Source organism: Danio rerio, chromosome 8 (assembly GCF_049306965.1).
Source record: "Danio rerio strain Tuebingen ecotype United States chromosome 8, GRCz12tu, whole genome shotgun sequence".
Taxonomy (NCBI): Eukaryota; Metazoa; Chordata; class Actinopteri; order Cypriniformes; family Danionidae; genus Danio; species Danio rerio.
In genome coordinates, this window is record NC_133183.1 from 15,635,001 (window position 1) to 15,655,792 (window position 20,792).

At 39.2% G+C, this 20,792-nt stretch overlaps 1 protein-coding gene across 14 annotated transcripts in view; it reads left to right on the top strand.

Moving 5' to 3' along the window:
* doc2g (double C2-like domains, gamma) overlaps positions 1-20,792 on the top strand; it is a 169,660-nt gene that overhangs the window by 84,362 nt on the left and 64,506 nt on the right. For all 14 annotated transcript variants that reach the window (XM_073908951.1, XM_073908942.1, XM_073908944.1 and 11 more), the window contains one exon: positions 15,046-15,155. In XM_073908951.1, the coding sequence (XP_073765052.1) occupies positions 15,046-15,155 (110 nt within the window). The remainder of the gene's footprint in view (positions 1-15,045; positions 15,156-20,792) is intronic.

The window sequence follows — 20,792 nt, forward strand, 5'->3', positions numbered from 1 at the left end:
ATATTGCTTAATACACACAGGATGTACAGCAATACACAAATATCTTGAATATGAAAAAGAATTACAGGGATAAAATATTACAAAAATCATTATTTTCTACATAAATATAAAAACCACTGCCTTCATCTCGGGGGAAATCATCTTCATTTTCAGTTTATTTATGACAAATTCCTTTTGTATAATGTTATTATTAGCAGTATTATTTATTATATGCATATTTATATTTGTTTTAGTAAAAACAAGCTTAGATTTGCGCACCTGTCAGGTATTAGACCATATGGAGCCCAGAATGTGTATTTAGATATAACTCAGTTTTTTGACCACACTTCGTTATTATCGTTCATTTATTAATTTGGTGGAAATTAGAACTGAATTTAGAAATAGTTTTGTAACAAATCTTTGCACTTAACTAATTAAATTAATTATGTATAGGCTAATAGATGTCTGTGCATGCAACGCATTTCTTTATCCGCGAGAGTAAAAGTGAACGTAAACAATAAGGAGGCTCATCTCTCTTATTCTTGCGCTGCAGATGCTCTGTTTAACTGTTATCTCACTAGGGAAGCGCTCACTTTTTCCACTTGCAAAGTCATGTAGTCATGAAGGGAATGAGAGATGAGACTCTGATTGGTTTATTCTCAAAGCACAGCTATAACATATTAAGAGAATAAGCACAGGTGAGGCAGTGGCGCAGTGGCGCAGTAGGTAGTGCTAGTCGCCTCACAGCTCCTCGGTTCAGTTGGCGTTTCTGTGTGGAGTTTGCATGTTCTCCCTGCCTTTCCTCCGGGTGCTCCGGTTTCCCCCACAGTCCAAAGACATGTGTACTGGTAAATTGGGTAGTGTATGAGTGTGTGTGTGAATGTGTGTATGGATGTTTCCCAGAGATGGGTGGCAGCTGGAAGGGCATTCGCTGTGTAAAAACTTGCTGGATAAGTTGGCGGTTCATTCCGCTGTTGCGATCCCAGATTAATAAAGGGACTAAGCCGACAAGAAAATGAATGAATGAATGAATGAGAATAAGCACTACCCTGTTAGATCATGCGCCACGGCGCAAAGCGGATTTTTCCATCCTAAAAATAGCAAAAATGGATTCTGACATGCCCTTAATGCTTTTACGCCCTGCACTTTGAACTTTGTGCCAAGACCGTTAAAATAGAGCCCATAGTTTTAATTTTTAATTCCAGTGATGGGTGCATTAACAAAGCATAGCAGTCATAAATGATTTGATGATTTGCATTTATTTATTTATTTTTAAAATGTGGGTATGAATATGTTTACTTAATAATAATAATAATGATAATAAAACGTAATACATTTTTTATTATTTAGCTGTTTTTTTTAATGAGTATTAATGATGATATAATGAGTTATTTTACTGTTGTGTTCTAAACAATTGCAATGTAATATGTTTCCTCTGAAAAAATAAATGGTCTGTTCTTATTAAACATTAAAATGTGGTGCAAAATCACAGCCAGTCAGAACATATTTGGAGCCAGATTTATTAACAGCTTGCACCAGCGCAAACATTCATTTGGCATTAAAAAACTATTGTCAGGATTTACAAAATTCATGCAGTGAAACATTATACACAAGAAAACAACATTACCGTTATACCAGATGCTGAAAAAGATCTAATTCCCAGCCACTAGACTATTCTCAAAGGGTTTTTGAGTGTCATCAAGAGACTTAAAGTATGTTGTGGGACTACTATACATAAGTTATTATTATGTATTGTAGACAAGGTGCGAATTACACCGAGTTTTTGGGGGATATCGACCCCCTTAATGCTTGATTCCCCCTGAAGGACGTCAAAACAAGATGTATAAGGCTCAGCCCTTTTATACTGACATAGTTTGCTCTGATATGTATTTTAAATAATAAAATTAACAAGTAAAATAATACATAATATGAATCCATGTTTGATCACCCCTATAATGCTCGTAATGTAATGTAATGTGTATTTATGTAGCGCATTTAACGTGGTCATACACCCAAAGCGCTTCACAATCATGAGCGGGGTCTCTCCACACCACCACCAGTGTGCAGCATTCACTTGGATGATGCGACGGCAGCCACAGGACAATGGCGCCAGTGCACTCACCACACACCAGCTATTGGTGGAGTGGAGAGACAGTGATAGAGCCAATTTAGTGGCTGGTGATGATTGGGAGGCCATGATGGTTAAGAGACGAGAGGGAATTTAGCCAGGACAACGGGGTTACACCCCTACTCTTTACTTGAAGTGCCATGGGATTTTTAATCACCACAGAGAGTCAGATCCGTAAGACGGCGTCCACTGACATTTCACTTTTATTGGGACTTACACAGACCACAAGTTGAGTGCCACTTCCAACAGCAACCTAGTTTTTCTCATGTGGTCTCCCAACCAGGTACTGACCAGGCTCAGCCCTGCTTAGCTCCAGCGAGTGACCCGTTTTGGGCTACGTGGTGATATGGCTGTGGCATGGTTTGTACCATTGTGAATGCATAATCGTGCCAATCAGTCTGTGCTGGAAAATATTCATTTAACAGTCTAAAACTGCAGACGTAGACTATCAAAACACTGTTTTCTTGTAAAATAGGAGTTTTTTTCTACATACAGCCTAAAAGTAAAGTCATATTAGATGCGGAGTTTGTATAATTTGACCTTCAATATCTTCTAAAATAGCTAATCAGGGGATACTGTAGGGCAGAACACACTAAATATCCCTAACAATACTGAAAATCTAAATACGCTTAATTATGTTTTTATGAATAAATTCAATGTCATTTAAATAAATACATACATTTGATTTACTGAAGCATGTATAAGACTAACTAACATTACCAAAAAAGTTGACCCCGATCGTCAATGTATAATTTGGATCAAGATTATATATAGCAAGATTTGACGACATTTTTTAAAATGTATTTATTCTTTTATGCATGACTGTAAAACACGAACACCACCTTTACATTTGGTCATCTCCTTACTCCAAACCTGTCAACATTTGGATGTGAAAATAAGGGATAACATAAGGGTAAAAGCTGCAAATAAATTAGCAAACAGTTTAGCCTATTGAAGTGAATAGCTATTATAAAGAAATTGAATCAAGTTATCAAATCTCATTAATCCTCCTAATCTGAGGACACTGACAAAATGTGTCGAGTTTTAAAGAAAACCCACCAAGATTGACATGTTTAGATGTTGTTGTTGTTGTTATTATTATTATCTTTATTATTATTATTATGTGTATATGTCTGTTCAAATGCACCCAAAACCCAGAGATTCCACTATTGGTCTGATTCAAATCGCCTGTACAGAATCCATTTGGGAAACAGCGTCTATTAATCCGTCTGACAGTCACGCACTGCTACATGAACTAACTGTTTTGAGGATTGCATAGGAGGGGTAACGGCACCTGTAATGGAAAGGAAAGGGAAATCCATTAATTTTTAAATTTATTTCAAATTTTTTTCATGGCTAAATAAAATGAAAGCACAGAACAGATTCACATTTAGGAGCAAGGGGTGTCCCCTGGTGGTTCGGCGGTGTGGTTTGCCTATAGGGAGTATCAGCTCTTTAATGTTTATAACCACCCTTCATAGAAAGATTAAAAATATGGGAGAAATATGGAAAATTATCTTTACTGGATGATAGTGGGATAGAATTGTTAAAAATAGGAGAATCCCAGAAAAAAACGGAATGGTTGACAGGTATGCCTTACTCGAGTGTGTAGCCGTGTAGCTGATTCTTGTACCTTTTCATTTCCCATGTGGTCCTGGAAAATAAAACCTATCTAGTCCTTCGCCTTAGCCCTACGCCTTCAAGCTATAGACAAGTGGGACACAGGAAGGGCTAAGAGGTCAAATTGAGATTGGTTCTGAGGTTTGCAGTAGTCAGATTGCTAATAGTTGCAGCAAAAAAAAAACTTAAGCCATTTTGCGGCTTCGTTATTAGTAGATTACACACTGCTGACTATCATTCACCTTGCTTGTTTTCGACTCCGCACTAATTTGCGCTGTTCATAGTAGATTGCATTGCTCATTATGGAAATGAATTGTGGTATCTGCGTTCTTTAATTTGCACGCTGTCGATAATCACCCGCATAACTTCACATTCCCGTCAGCACTTTTCTGAGATTGCCCTCTGACAGTAATTTACCCTTTATAGACAGTCTGTTCGCTGATGTTTAATGCAGACGTCTGTGGCAATTTGTAATCACAAATATCTGTGTGATGTTTCTACAGTACAAGGCCAGCTTGTGATTGAATGCTTTGTTCAAGAGCACAATGTTGAATCACCGGTTGCACTTTGCTGGAATTGAACAAGTCGTTTCTAGCTGAAAAGCCATAACCAATGCACCAGAACCCACGGCACAAACCTAAAAACAGAGTCTTTATACTGAGAAACCTGATATAGCAGTTATAATTTCAGCACAGATGGAGCTTGGGGTGTTAATTATTTTCCCCCAATACTCTTAGGTGGTGAAATGTGTGATGCTGTTTATTTTGAGCATTGCGGATTGGTGGTAAGTTTGGAGCTCAGTGTCTGGTGTAGTGGTTAAGGCTCAGGTTGTTATCCACTGAGTTGCTTGACCATCACAATTATGCCCTTGAGCGAGGCACTTAACTCCTGCTGCTCCAGGGGGAATGTCCCAGTAATAGGCTCATGGTGCCGTTCTGTGTTGACATTGAGTGAAAGTCCTGGAAACGATCTGCTGGCTGAATGCTGACAAATGAGGGTTCCATTCTGATTGCATAATGTTTCAGAAAGCACTTCAAATTCACCTGGACTTCAAATTAATCAGTTTTTTTTTTTTGTCTCGTAGTCCAGTAAAAATGACTAAACGCAAGTAAAACATTGCAAGAAAGACACGTTCTTGTTTTTTTTTTTTTATATAGCTGAATATCAATATATTTTTTAAAGCATGTGAGTATATTGTTTGCATATTTTTTCATATTCTATTACAAGTCCTAAATTATTTTGTTATTAGTAGTGATTTCTAAATTTTCTTTGACTTGTATTTCATTGCGGACAATTAAACAAACATTATTTAATGTGTTGCTCATGATTTTATTGTTTATTTGGGGTGGGGGGTGGGTTGTTTTTGGTTTTTGATCTTTGTAACACATTTCAAAGAATGTTGGAACAGTAAAGCATTTACCTTATTCACATTAGCAGCAACTTTGAAGCTACCTGTCGCTCTGGCATACATTTTCGAAAACCATCATTAGCCAACTAAGGTCGCAAGTTGCGTCGTTACAAACATAGTTTGTTGATTTGGCGTTTCCCAAATCCGTTGTTCCAACGAACATTCACAAACTGTGTCGCAAACTTCTATGCTTGCAACTACACCTCTGGAGCTGTAGTTAGAAACATAGTTCCTGGCTGTGTTCTATTGCCAGTTATCCCCCTATGCCCTATTAATTTAGAACATTCTAACATTTAAACATGGAATGAGTTTTTAAAGACAGCATAAAAGTAATCTCTCTCAGGTGTAATTTGCTTTCAAAGCATTTTTAAAGTTCAGTTTTAGCAATCTTCATGTTTACAATTGTGCTCCCTTTGCAGTGCACTTTAAAAACAATGTTGTCATTTTGAACACAGCCGTGGCTCATGACGAAAGCTATAGGTGACCTATTATTTTAAAGCAGAATTTATGTTATGTCTCCAAAGCTTATGAAAACAAAAAACATAGCATACTTTAATTTATAGTGGGTTATTTATTAAGTATCTGCACTGTATATGACATGGGCCTGTTGGTTAGAACATTTCTGCAGTGGTTTGCATCTGTCAAATTGTAAAAATAGACTTTTCAAAAAATAAATAAATAAACAATATCCTACTTATGATTATGTTGTTATTATTATTATTATTAATCAGCATCATCATTAATATTGTTAATATTATTATTAAAATCTGATTTTTTTAATTTCCTAATAAATAATAAAAATTTAATTTTATTTCTCAATAAGTAGCCTCATTATTTATTTATTTATTTATTTATATATGACATTAGAATACTTGTTAGCTTTTGCAAGTGATTTTATGTTTTAGAATAGAATATGTAATGTTCTCAATAATATTTGTAAAGGAAATAGGCCCTATATGTGCCATTTACATATATTTCAATTAATATGGAAAACGAGTGCATGTTTTCACCAAACCTAATATTGAATTTTTTTATTTTTTATTTTTATGCGGATAAAGCAATATAATTTGCACAAAGAAATTATGGGGTTCTGCTCTAAAAAAGTTGTTACTACCCCGGTTAGAGCATCATTATGGATGTTTTACTTTAACTAACTTGGTTCAAACGATAGATCTGCGACAGAGAAACTACAGGTTTTGGGAAACACTCATCACTACATCGCTCTTTTCCCAAACGATGCATCAACTATGATAGTTCAGCCGTGAGTTACATTGTTGTTTGGGAAACGCACCCCTGGGTGGCGATCTGCTGCAAACGCAGGTCTGTGTAGGTCAACAGCACAAAGAATACAACCAGCCATAGACGGAGATTGCTCCGAGAAGTTGCTCACTCTCCATTGAAATCAATAATCGATTGCTGCTTTGCTGCTGCGAGTAGCTGGTAGTGTGATTGAGGCTTGAAGGATTGGAGATCATGGTTGTTCTGCCTTGTTTTGTGCCCTTGTCCTTTACGCGCTAAAATTCCTCCAGATTCCTTGAATCTTTTAATTATGTTATGAAGGTGAAATATCCAATGCCTTCCTATCATTCTTTGAGAAACATAGGTTTTAAACATTTCAATCATTTTCTCACATATTTTATCACCTTAGAATTGTTAGATTCTATCTGAAATTTTTGTCAAATTGAGTTATTGACATTCTTATTAAATAAAAACTTGTTTACATTTTGAGATTTTATTTTATTTTTTAAGTTTTTTACATTTTTAGACTTTCTATTTAAAAAGCAAATATTACACACATATTGTTTGCTATATGGAGTGCAAAAACTTTGAAGCTCAATATCTCAAAATCATTCAGAACGCAGATAGAACCTTATAATTTCAAGGTGACGATTTAATAGCAAACTGGTAATACTCTGCCCATCTTTGCCCCTAAAAGACTAGACCCTTCTTGGATGCTGCTTTTGTACCAAATCATAATTACAATCACCTGTTGACAACATCTATTTTAAATCACTTAACCAATTTACCTGATTACTAGCCCTAAACTGCTCCTGTCCCAATATTTTTTTGGAATGTGTTGAGGTCTGAATGACAGGAAAGGATGTATATTTACAAAAGAAATGAAGATGACTTGACAAAACATGAAATATTTTGTGTTGATTTTGTCTGGAATGAAATACAAGTCAAAGTAAATTTGAAAATGACTACTTTCTATTTTTATTTTCATTTTCCATGCTGTCCCAACTTTTTCTTATTTGGGAACCTGGATAAATGTTGCATTCTGATTCTGTATAAAATGGTTCAACATAACTGCATTTCAAGAGTTCACACTTAGCTCATGATTTATACATAGCTTGTTTGGCATGCTGTCCCGGGAGAGAGCCCTGAGCTCAAGGGATCCTCGAGCCCAGGGCTCCCCCCCTTTTGCAGGGCGAGTGGAGATTGAGCTCAGGTCTATCTCAAACTCCCCCGCTGCTGAGGCCAAGGCGAACTTCCTGAGAGTAAGACATTATAAAAAAGGTTTAGGCTTGTTTTATCTATAATATAGAGCACATTTGGATGGTGGGAGGAAACCGGGGAACCCGGGGGAAACCCACGCGGACACGGGGAGAACATGCAAACTCCACACAGAAATACCAGATGGCTCAGCGAGGACCCAACACCATTGGTATTCTTGCTGTGAGGCAACAGTGCTAGTCACTGGGCCACCGTGCCGCCCATTCTGGATAAAGGAGGAAGAAGGGGAGGAGGGGGGTTTCTTCCAAACGAAGATAGTTGTAGAAAGGAAATGAGGATATATATAGTGATTTGGGATCCTTCGATTGGAGGATCATAATTAGTTAATGTGGACCAGCTGGGTAAATCATGAGCACATGCTCCTCTCGAAATTAGTTTAAAACTAAACTTCACTTCAAGAGTTCACACTTAGCTCATGATTTATACATAGCTTGTTTGGCATGCTGTCCCGGGAGAGAGCCCTGAGCTCAAGGGATCCTCGAGCCCAGGGCTCCCCCCCTTTTGCAGGGCGAGTGGAGATTGAGCTCAGGTCTATCTCAAACTCCCCAAAAAGCCAATGATAAGCGCTCGGGACAGCAGCCGCGTGTTTACACAGGAACTCCCCAAAGTGCAAAGAAAAAGTGCTATATCCGGCTGCTGGATATATATGTGAAGAACTGATAAAAAGTGGGGGAAAGCTAGAGAGTGTGTGAAGGGCAGGGTGGGTTTGGTGGCTAAGAAATAAAGTTAGGAAGTCTAAGGGAGTCTGAGTGGCTTAGAGGGTGGGTGGAGACTTGTGTGTAAATTGGGGCTTAAATGGGCCCTCTACGGGAGTCAGTGCTTAAGAGAAGGTTTGTGAGGAGATGTAATAAAGAAGGGTGTGGAGCTGGCTGTTTAAGAGGAGGGAAGAGATTTGGTAGCGGAAGCATAAAAAGCTGTTGGGGGTAAATAAAGGAGAGGAGCTGGAGGAAACAAGGCTATATAAATTACTGTATGGAATATACAACTGCTATGCAGCAGAAGCACTCAATGCTGGCATGTTGCTAGAAACTGGCAGGGAACACAGATTTAATATATTAACATGAAACATTAGGGAAATACTATGCATAATAAAATGCAGTAAGCAGCAGAAGCACTTAGCGCTGGCAGAAGAAAAGAGCTGTAATTAACAAAAATATGCTATACAATTACTATGCATAATGTGCAAAATAATCAATAAGAAAGATACTAATGCAGCGGGAGCCCACAACGCTGGTAAGGGGAGAGAAAAAGGGGGGTGCTGTTGAAGTAACAAGGTTACTATGCAAAATACAGAACATGAAATGCTAATGAACTACTATGCAGAATAAACATGTTAATGCCGATACTGGTGAATAACTATAAAGAATAAATAAACTGATGCAGCGGAAGCACTCGACACTGGCAGGGGAAACTGGAAGGTGAAGGCGATAGATGAGGCTCTTGCGAGAGCCAAAACTCCTATTGACTTCGGCGGGAGTCAGAGCTTGGGGTGATGTTAATGTGGAGGAAGGAGGTTGGATGAGAGTCAAACACAATGAGCAAAGGGCTGGTAGAAAACAGTAAGGCACTCAATTCTGGCAAGTGGAAAGGGGAGAGCTGCTGGGAGTAACGTGATTATTATCCAGAAATACACAATAAAATACATGAAATACAAAAGGACTACTATGCAGAATGAACACAATGTAGACATTTTATCAATAACTATATGGAAAACAAATAAACTGGTGCAGCGGAAGCACTCCACACTGGAATGGGAAAAGAAATGGGCAAGGTGGCTGAAGTAACAGATATACTATACAATTTTTATGCAAATGATACAATACAAGATATAACAGTAAACCATTATGCAGAATAAATTAATTGGAGCTGCAAAGGTGCTTGATGCTGCAGGGCAGGAAAAAGGGGGGAGAGCAGCTGTAAGAAACACAAATATCCAACAATTATTATACAGAATATACAAATTATGCAATAAGATACTAAAGCAGAGGGAGCATACAACGCTGACAGGGGGGGAAAGAAAAAGGGGAGAGCTGTTGGAGGTAATGAGATTACTATGCAAAATACAGAATATGATAGCATGTAATGCTAATGAACTACTATACAGATTAAACAAAATGTAGATACTGATGAATGACAATACAGAATAAATAAAATGATGCAGCATAAGCACTCCTTTCTGGCAGTGGAAACAGGAAGGTGAGGGTGATAGGGGGGGCTCTTGCGAGAGCCGAAGCTCGTGTTGACCCCTGTGGGGGTCTGAGCTTAGGGTGATGCTAAGATGGAGCAAAGAGGTTAGTTGAGAGTCAAGGCAAGGAGTTAAGAGCTAAGAGTTAAGAGGAAACAGCAGAAGCGCTTATCGCTGGCAGGGGATACAGAAAGGAGAGGTTGATAGGTGAGGTTCTTACGAGAGCCACAGCTTGCGTTGACCCCTGCAGGAGTCTGAGCTTAGGGTGATGCAGATAGAGCAAGGAGGTTATGGGAGGGCCAAAGGCAAGGAGTGAAGAGCTAGGAGGAAACAGCGGAAGTACTCAACGCTGGCAGGGATAACAGAAAAGAGAGGGTGAAAGGGGAGGCTCTTGGGAGAGCCGAAACTTGTGTTGACCCCTACAGGAGTCTGAGCTTGAAGCAGATTGAGCAAGGTGGTAACAAGAGAGCCAAAGGCGAGGGGTAAAGAGCTAGGAGGGAACAGTGGAAGCATTCAACACTGGCAGGAGGAACAGAAAGGAGAGGGTGAAAGGTGAGGCTCTTGCGAGAGCCGAAACTCGTGTTGACCCTTGCGAGAGTCTGAGCTTGGGTGATGCAGATGGAGCAAGGAGGTTACTAGAGAGCCAAAGGCAAGGGGTAAAGAGCTAGGAGGGAACAGCGGAATTACTCAACGCTGGCAGGGGGAACAGAAAGGAGAGGGTAATAGGGTAGGCTCTTGTCAGAGCCAAAGCTCATGTTGACCCCTGCGAAATCTGAGCTTAGGGTGATGCTGATGTAGCAAGGAGATTACATGAGTCAAAGGCAGGGAGTAAAGAACTAGGAGGAAACAGCAGAGGAACTCAATGCTGGCAGGGGGCACAGAAAGGAGAGGGTGATAGGGTAGGCTCTTGTCAGAGCCAAAGCTCATGTTGTCCCCTGCGAAATTTGGGCTTAGGGTAATGCTGATGTAGCAAGGAGATTACATGAGAGTCAAAGGCAGGGAGTAAAGAACTAGGAGGAAACAGCAGAGAAACTCAATGCTGGCAGGGGGAACAGAAAGAGGGTCATGTTAAGCTCTGCGAGAGCTGAGGCTCAATTTTACTCCAGCGGGAGTCTGAGCCGTGAGGGGGTTTGCTAGGGATGGACAGATAGATGGCTTTGGCTTGAGAATAAAGGGGTGGCAAAGATTGGGCTGAGAGGTTTGAAAGAAACAACTTGGGTTCTTTGAGATGAAAAGACTGAGGCGAATGTAGGATTTGAAAGGCTTCAGAGAACCAATGACCAAGGGTCTGGATCTGGGAAAGCCTTTTAATAATGCCAATTCTGAATGAATGGCTGGAGATTGGTTCGGGAGGAAATCCTGAGAGGTGGACAACTTTGAGGTGTTTCTGGAACCAGAGATGTGATACTGGACGATTAGCGTCATCAGTAAAAAGGGGGGCTAGGGGGTTTGTTTCTTAATCCTCGAGTGTAGGTATACTAGAGAGTTTGGACTGGGTGGGTGAGGGCAGGAATGTTGAAGATGTAAATGAAATGTTCTTGTCAATAGATTTATCTTACTTTGCAGGACGAGGAAACCCTTTCTTTCCTCATCACACAAATTTAGATCTGCTATGGTGGGTTGGAGTGAGGGTTGAGTTTGAATGTTTCATGCTGTGATGTGTGACTGAAGGGTCTGAAGGCTACTACTTTAATGGTAAGTGATATGGAGTTTGGTGGAGGTTATAATGGGGGTGGCTTAAGGTAACGTCATTTGTGGAAAGGGATGGACAGGCGTTGAGTTAGGTCCACTTCTGTAGCCAGTGACCAAAGTTTCTGGAAAGAAAATGAGAGAGAGTAAGTGATTTGGTTTAGCAACCTGGCACATATTATGCAGACATGATAAATTGACTAATGTCAAATAAGACATCTTAAAAGTAGCATTAAAGCTTAGAGAGTAGGAACGCCTTTGTCTATGCATTATATTGTTTCTTCCTCAACACAATGAATGAGAATCCTAGAGGTGGACCATTCGTCTCCCCATAGTATGGCGGCAGCAACTATTGGGTACAGTTTGAAGAAAGCTGATGAACAATGGTTTCTAGAGTGGAAATAGATTGAGGGGGCCATGTGGTGGCAACCAGTGGCCTCTGAGTACCCTTGGAACCCAACTGATGGGGTAGCACCAGTAAATAGACAAATATCTAATGGGGGTGCGAACAATCTCTGCAGAAGAAGGAACAGCCGTTCCATAGCTTAAGGAAGCAATCCATAAGCGGAGTTCATTGTGGGTGGGTTTTGAAAGAGAAATTGTGCCTTTTAAATCGTGACTTGTGGTAGGGAGCTGGAGTAGGCAAGTTTGAGGTAAATTTGCACTGTGAATTTTAGGTGGCCGAGGATAGATAACAGTATGTGTTTAATTCAAGTCTCTTTCTTATAATACAAGATAAAGAGAAATTATTCAGCCAATTTTCTCTTTAGGAAGAGAATCTTGGAATTTGAGCAAATCGAAGTTGATGCCTAGAAATTCGATAAATGTATTGGGTCCAGCCTTCTGCGAGCAGAATACCTAGATTGGCGAAAACCTTTTGGTGATCTCTAGGTGTTTGGCTGGAGGCAATGTGGGGGGGTGATTAGAATATCATCTAAAGTTGGATAAGGTGGGGAATTCTGCGATTGTTATAAAGAAGCCAGTGATGGAGAATTTGCAAGTTGCACTGCTTATGGGATAAATGCGTGAAACCTTGAGTGGTGGGGCAGAGAATGGTCAAACATAAAGTGGTTGTCGATCTCTTTTTAAATAAGATGATCCACAATTTCTGGTTCAATCAGCAAAAGCTGACTGAATATTAGGATAGGAAGGGAGAGCTGAGGTGCCCGGGTGGAATCCATAGGTTAGACCTGAAATGAGAAAATCAGAAAAATTAGTGGTGAGAACGCAGTTCTCTAGCGAGGTGAGGAATCGACAGACAGATAGTGTTTTAAATGTTTTGGTAGACGTTCATTCCCCCCCAGGATAGTGGAGGGCCAGGGATATTGAGCATGGCTTGGCTGGTGATCTTAAAAATACCTCTTTAAAGTGGAGTAGGTGAAGTGATAAGTTTAAATTCCTGTGACATATTACGATCGGACTTCTATGATCGATGGATGCTTATTGTCATTAGGTGGGTAATTTTATTTTAGAAGTTAAATAGCTATTGGAAGTGGCAGGGTTTGTTTATTTATATGCATGTTTATTTATTTATGTTAGTTATTTGTTTAATTTATTTATTTATTTATCTTCTAAAATGATGTTGTCATTTAATTTGCACTTGATACTTATTAAACTGTGTCAATTAAATGTTTACTATGGGCTTTACTTTAATCTGATTGATTAAATAACATTACATTTGGAATCTTAACATGAATGAAATCAGAAGCAAAATTGGCCCAATTCATTCACAAAGTCTTGGCAACCAAGTCTGTTCATAACTATCGTAAGAGAGGGCGGGACCATCTCATGTTCTGACAGCTTGGATGGTGACACTTCTCTTTTCAGCTATTGGCTCAATGAAGTGTCAATCAAAAGGTCGGCAGCCATTTTGTTAGACCATAATACAAGTGTTTTTGTCTGAAAGATACTACTTTACTGAAAGCACTCCAGCAACAAGTTTGGATGACAGCAGTGTATCCATGTATGTTTCTAAACATGTAAACATGTTGTGGACTAAAGTTTTATGGATTGGATTGCTTTGATCCTTGCAGTCAAATCAGCCAGGCTGTTAAAATGTTATGGACCTGTGAACAGACAGCAAGCTTGAAAGGTGGGTTTATTTGGTTTGTTATAATCTCTGCTTGTTTACAGATTATAGGAGGACGTTAAGTCCATAGTGTTTGTGTCTTTAAAATGGTTTAAATTATTTTATATTTATGAGAGTCTTGCTTTTCTAAAGACATAAGAAATATTTAGTCTTTTGGAGAGTACTTTCTCCTTAAAGAGAGAAGTTTCCCCTTAAAGCATACTACGTTACCACAGGTGGACCGCGAAGAGCGGTGAGAGTTTGGCTTCATTGCAGTGGCTGAAGTCTCAGGGAGAGCAGGGCTCTGGTTGCAGTTGTAGATATTGTTGGTTATTTCCATATTGATGGGCTAAAAAGTGCAATGCTGTAAAAGCTTTTAGAGCTAAAGCTTTTTAGAAGCAGGAAGCTTTCTTCCAAACGAAGATAGTTGTAGAAAGGAAATGAGGATATATATAGTGATTTGGGATCCTTCGATTGGAGGATCATAATTAGTTAATGTGGACCAGCTGGGTAAATCATGAGCACATGCTCCTCTCGAAATTAGTTTAAAACTAAACTTCACTTATTTGAAATATAGATAACACTTTGTTTTGATTGTCCATTTGAATATAAGTAGACTATCTGCTTAATATCTGCTGATGCTGCTCCTTCAATAGAAATTTAAAAGACATGTCAACTTGCACTCACCCTAACCCAACTTCAACCTAACATTCTACTTATAATCTAATGACAATTAGTTGGCATGTACTGTAGATGCAGTGTAACTTAATTTAACAAACGGACCATCAAACTAAAGTGTGACCGAAATATATACTAGGTATTTGAATTAAAATAGTAGAAATGCCTTCTCAATTAAATTAAGTTTCCTTAAACTTAACTACCTTGATGAATAAGTACTTGTAAATTATTATTATTAGTTTTTGCTTTTGACACACTTTTAACTACACAAACATATCAAGTGACACTACTGAGCTTTAAATCACAACATTGGATAATAAAAAAAGATTTAAATATCTATATTAATAATAATAGCAAAGTTACCAGCTGCCCTGCAATACATTTTCCTTAAATTGGTGGTTTCACAGTAACAAAAATGATGTCTGTTTTATCTCATTGTGCTATCGAAAATATTTCAGCATGCTTACAAGAAAATCATTTTCTAGAAAGGTACATTATCAGATAGTGATGAATAGCTATACAGGAGAAGTGGTTTAGGTGTAATTAATGACTGCATGCACGCACTCCCTCATTTACCATAATCTGCCTTCATCAACATTAAACTGATGGCAGGAGAAAATGAGAAAAATCCTGCACATCTGTTGTGAATACAGCAGAAATTTTGCTTGAACAGCTTTTCTGCACACTGGTCTTGACCTGGTGTGTCTTTAAATTAAATTCGTTATCAGTCTCAATACTCTCTCTTACGTTCTCTCTCTCTATCTGTCTTTCAGGCAAATAAACTGCGCACTAAGACTTTAAAGAACACGCTGAATCCAGTGTGGAATGAGACACTCATCTACCACGGCATCACGGCTGCCGACATGACCACCAAAACCCTCAGGTACTGAACCAACTCCGTTTTCCATGATCTTCACCAGCGCCAAGTATTTTTGGCTCTACTTGCACTTCTAAATTCACCTTTTGAACATATGGCTCACTGTAAAGTCCCATGAGTGTCTCTGCCTGGCTTATTAATGACATTGAGAACATGTGTGAGACTCGTTCACGTGTGTGTGTGTGTGTGTGGGTGTGTGTGTGTGTGCGTGTGTGTGTGTGTGCACTACTTAAGGACATTCAGGACAGTGTTACTTTAGCATTTTTCAGATTTTATTGTAGTTGTTTTAGTAATTTGAATAGTTTATATAGTCATATAGTTTATACTAGTCATACACTGTAGTTTAAATTAGGGGCGGCACAGTGGCTCAGTCGTTAGCGCTGTAACCTCACAGCAAGAAGGTCACTGGTTGGAGTCCCGGCTGGGCCAGTTGGCATTTCTGTGTGGAGTTTGCATGTTCTCCCCATGTCTGCGTGGGTTTCCTCCAGGTGCTCCGGTGTTCACCAAAGATAAGTAGGATAGGTAACTTGAATAAACTAAATTGGCCATAGTAAATGAGTGTGTGTGTGAGTGTGTGTGAGTGTGTGTGTGTGAGTGTGTGAGTGTGTGAGTGTGTGAGTGTGAGTGTGTGAGTGTGTGAGTGTGTGTGTGTGTGTGTGTGTGTGTGTGTGTGTGTGTGTGTGTGTGTGTGTGTGTGTGTGTGTGTGTGTGTGTGTGTGTGTGTGTGAGAGAGAGAGAGAGAGAGAGAGAGAGAGAGAGAGAGAGAGAGAGAGAGAGAGAGAGAGAGAGTGGGTGTGTATGGGTATTTCCTAATACTGGGTTGCAGCTGAAAGGGCATTCGCTGCGTAAAACATAGGCTGGAATAGTTGGCAGTTCTGAAATAGAGACTAAGCCGAAGGAAAAAGAATGAATTTTGCTGATACTTTTGTAGTAATTTGAATACTATTTACTACTATTTAAATTATGTCTGCACCCATTTATCAGCCAGTCTCTGGTGTTGGCTAATAAAAGCAGTTTTCGGCCTTATCAGCTGACGAGGGCTAATGTTGGCAGGATTTTCACAAGTCATGGAATTTCTATTCCAGACATTTGGAAGTCAGGGACTTTTATTTATTTATAGTCAAAGTTATGGAATATCAAAGTTTTTTTGTTTCCATTATTCTAAGTGTAATTTTTCTGTACCATATCATTTTTTTATCATGTTGTTTCACATGCTTTGCTTAATGTTTGGCTATTTTTCAACGCCATTCTATTCCATCAACTGACAGTCACTTAAGTCAAATTTATTAACCAAGCTTTACCTATAAACTAAAGGCTGGCTCATACTTTCAGCCAAGATTTGATCATCTGAGACTAGTTTGGGAAATCCTTATAGATGCCAGTAATTCTGAACTAAAATCTTTGGTCTTTTATTGTTGGTTCGACATGTTTACCAACAGCTGATTAATAATTGTAATTGTAAACAACTTTGACAACAAGTATCCAATCACGAACCAATATAATCACCAAATCTAATAATGCAATTAGTGTAATGCCCCATTCATACGGGGCGTCAGCATCAACACTTCCCATTCACTTTGAATGGGTGACGTCAGGCATTGCCGAACTACATTGTGGACCCTTCAGCGCCATTTCAGCGGTTTTGCTCGTGGCAGAAGTTGGGAAATTCTCAACTTTTCAAGTGTCAACGGAAGCGTCAGCCCCAACTGCCCTCGGTCAAGCACTGACGCTGAAGCTTTGTGTAAATGCACGGTTAAAACTTCAAACCAGGGTGGGTAAATGTCAAAACAGTTTTTTTCTGGTTTTAGTACATGCTGTGAGCAAATATTGGGATAGTTTTGGTGTCACAGACAAAGATGGATGACGTCAAACTCCCTTTTTTTTATGTGTTTGGCACGTCTTTATTGTTGTTCGCTATGACATTATGACAGCTGGGATCTTACAGTGTGAGATGCCAATCATGTTCATGCAGTCTGGCATGCTACAATAGTTTAGGATTATTAAAAATGTCACAGTGCAAGCCAGGCTTAGTGCATAGATGTCAAGGAAATGTAAATTACAAGAAAAACAACCTCTTTGAAGACTCTTTGAAGACTAGTGCTGTTGTTTGTTTGAACTTGTTTTCAAATTCTGAGGTAAATTTTTCCGTTGATGCTCCCATAATGAAAAGTGATGGGAATTTGATATTTGGTCTAAGAGTGTAAAGTGAACTCTGTGTTGGAGCCTGTAGTAGCCTTTTTTCATACAGACTACTGTTTAATGAGCAGTACTCATTCTGAAAACGTACCCATATATACATTTCTGGAGAGCACCAAATGCGTGCCGGGAGCTACGTTTTTTGCCGTTTTTGTTTTTGCAAATTCACCAGAGGCTGCTGTGTATGCTTTTTGACATCTCAAATTTCACTTGCGAGTGCCATTCGTGCCTGCTGTTCTCATGTAAATTCACCAGAGGTTGCTGTCCACTGACTGACTGACTGACTGATTGACTGACCCGAAACCCAACCAATATTGTTTTCAAAAACACAGGTAGATCCACCCTCCCACTTCCCTAAACCCAACCGATAGTTTTAAAAAGCAATCCAGAAAAAGAAAAACCCTTGTATGATTTTTACCACGTTTTCAGATTTTACCACATTCTTTACCACACTGGTATTTACTTGTTTAGTTTATTTTTTGGCTGGTGTTTTTGCCTTACTCGCTTTCTGGAACCATTCTTCGCCAGACTCGAACCCTGTCATCATGGTCAGCTCCTCTCTGCGTCTCAAGTCCGCTAACATACTTTACGGACTACTGGACTAACTGGTAAAATTAGGAAAGCCATATGGAGGTAAGCGGTCAGCTGGCAAGCTCGAAAAGGAACGCCATCATACCACCTCGTAGTGTTCGTTTAAAAGACAAAATGCACCCATACATACTTCTGGCTACATAATGCATGATCTCTGATATAGGGCTACGTTTTCAGAATGAGCCTATGTTGTTAAAAACTAATGCCTGTGATCAAACCATTCATTACACTTTCTTTGCCTTTGTATGTAATGCCCTTCAAAAACATTTCAATGAGTTGCCTCATAAAATGAATCATAAAACAATCCAATTCTGGCAACAGATGTCAAAACGTCTCTCTGTTTTTATGCAACAATTAAATCACACAACGTCAGCCAGGTGTTTAAAACAGCTTTCTGTTACAAATTAAACCAGTTGTGATAAAACCAGACAGCAAAATACAAAAAAAAAGTGCTACAGGCTTTGTCGATTAACATTGCATTAAACAATGTTATAAAAAGATGCAAGGCAGCTAGAAAAGAACAGATAAATAACATGTTGTTGCAGTTCTTATGTTGTCTTCGTGTTTCATCAATCAAAACATCTTTGCTTTCTTTTGATTAAGTTGTAGCAATAGCTGGATGTTATTGTCTTTGAACATCATGTGATTCTACTACTTTTTTATTTACGGTTTGCAATGCAGCTGCTGTCAGATCCAGTACGGCTGACTGCTTTCTCTCTTGGCGATCTCTCCATTATACACTTTGTTTTGCTCCGAAATGTACTAAGAAAAAAAAAAGTATAATCCTCTGACACCACATGGGACACCATTAAAAATAAACCATCCACAAGTGCAAGTGTCTTACGTGAATATATTTGCACTTGTGGCATCACTTGCCACTTTGTATCCAAACGAACCCTCTTTGTGGCTTGATTATATAATGCTTTGCGTGTAACTAGGACATTTTAAGTTATGAAAATTGCAGGATTCTTCAATGGTTTATTTAAAAAGATCAAAGTTAATTAAATTTTCCTTGTTATGACCTCTTTTTTCAAATATACACTCACTGGTCATATTTGTCCAACTGCTTGTTAACACAAATTTCTAATCATCCGATAAAATTGCAGCAACTCATTAATTTAGGCACATAGACATGGTCAAGACCATAGTCAAGTTCAAACCGAGCATTAGAATAGGGAAGAAAGGTGATTTAAGTGACTTTGAACATGGCATGGTTGTTGGTGCCAGACTGGTCTGAATATTTCAGAAACTGCTGATCTAATGGGATTTTCACACACAACCATCTCTTGGGTTTACCAAGGATGGTTTGAAAAAGAGAAAATGTTCTGTCGGCACAAATGCTTTGTTGGTGACAGTGAATGGCCAGACTGGTTCAAGCTGATAGAAAAGCAACAGTAACTGAAATAATCCCTTGTTACAATCAAGGTATGCAGAAGAGCATCTCTGAATGCACAACACATAGAACCTTGGGCTAAACCAACAGAAAACCACACCAGGGGCCAGCTAAGAACAGAAAGCTGAGGCTACAATTCAAACAGGCTCACTAAAAAAAGGTTTGAAAAACATTGCCTGGTCTGATGAGTCTTGATTTCTGTTGCAACATTTGGATGGTAGGTACAGAATTTGGTGTCAACAACATGAAAGCATGAATCCATCTTGCCTTGTTTCAACGGTTCAGGCTGGTGGTGGTGATGTCATGGTGTAGGGGATATTTTCCTGGCACACTTTGGGCACATTAGTACCAACTGAGCATCATGTCAACACTACAGCCTACCTGAGTATTGTTGCTGACCTTGTCCATCCCTTTATGACCACAGCGTACTCATCTTCTGATGGCTACTTCCAGCAGGATAATGCGCCATGTCATAAAGCATAAATCATCTCAGACTGGTTTCTTGAACATGACAATGAGTTCACTGTACACAAAAGGCCTCCACAGTCACCAGATCTCAATTAAATAGAGCACCTTTGGAAAGTGGTGGAACAGAGATTCGTATCATGGATGTGCAGCTGACAAATCTGGAGCAACTGCGTGAGGCTATCATGTCAGTATGGACCAAAGCCTCTGAGGAATATTTTCAGTACCTTGTTAAATCTACTAAGGATTAAGGCATTTCTGAAGGCAAAAGGGGTTTCAACCCAGTACTAGTAAAGTGTACCTAATAAAGTGGCCGGTGAGTGTATATATTATATTTATATACTTTTTTCCACATTTGTTTTATTTGAGGCATTAACAAATATTTTGGATTAATGATTTTAGTTTTAGTTGGCTATCATAACCGGGTTCAGGTTAAGTCAGCTCTGTCATGTGTGGGCATGTGTGTATGTGCGCGTGACTTTAAGGAGCGTGGCTGTTTCTGTGGTGCAATAACACACAGTTGCTCTAAGGGAACACCCACACTTGAGTTTAACCTTGTGTGTGGTGGTATGCTACAATTTGAGGAATAAAACTCAGAGCACACATTGAGAATTGGATAGTTTCTCACCCAATGTAATGGAAACCCTTCTGATGCACAGCTGGGAAACAAACCTAGCAGGAGCTCTTGCTGGATGAGAGCAAGCGAGAGATAAAAAGAGCATCTGCCTCTTGCCTTACTTGTTCCTCTTTTGGGTCGAGACTGTGAAAAATTCGAGTTTCATGCTATAAGGGTTTTTAAGTCAACCCAGACTTACCTCAGCCCTGGAGACCTTCAATGCAGAGATTTTTGACTCTGTGTTAGGGCTGCATGATATTGAAAAATCTAGCATGGCAATATTTTGCTTTTCTGTGATTATATATCGTGATACGAATACAATTTCCCCAGATGACTTGAAGAGCTCTATTTGGAAGGAATTTATCGTTTTAGATTCATTTTT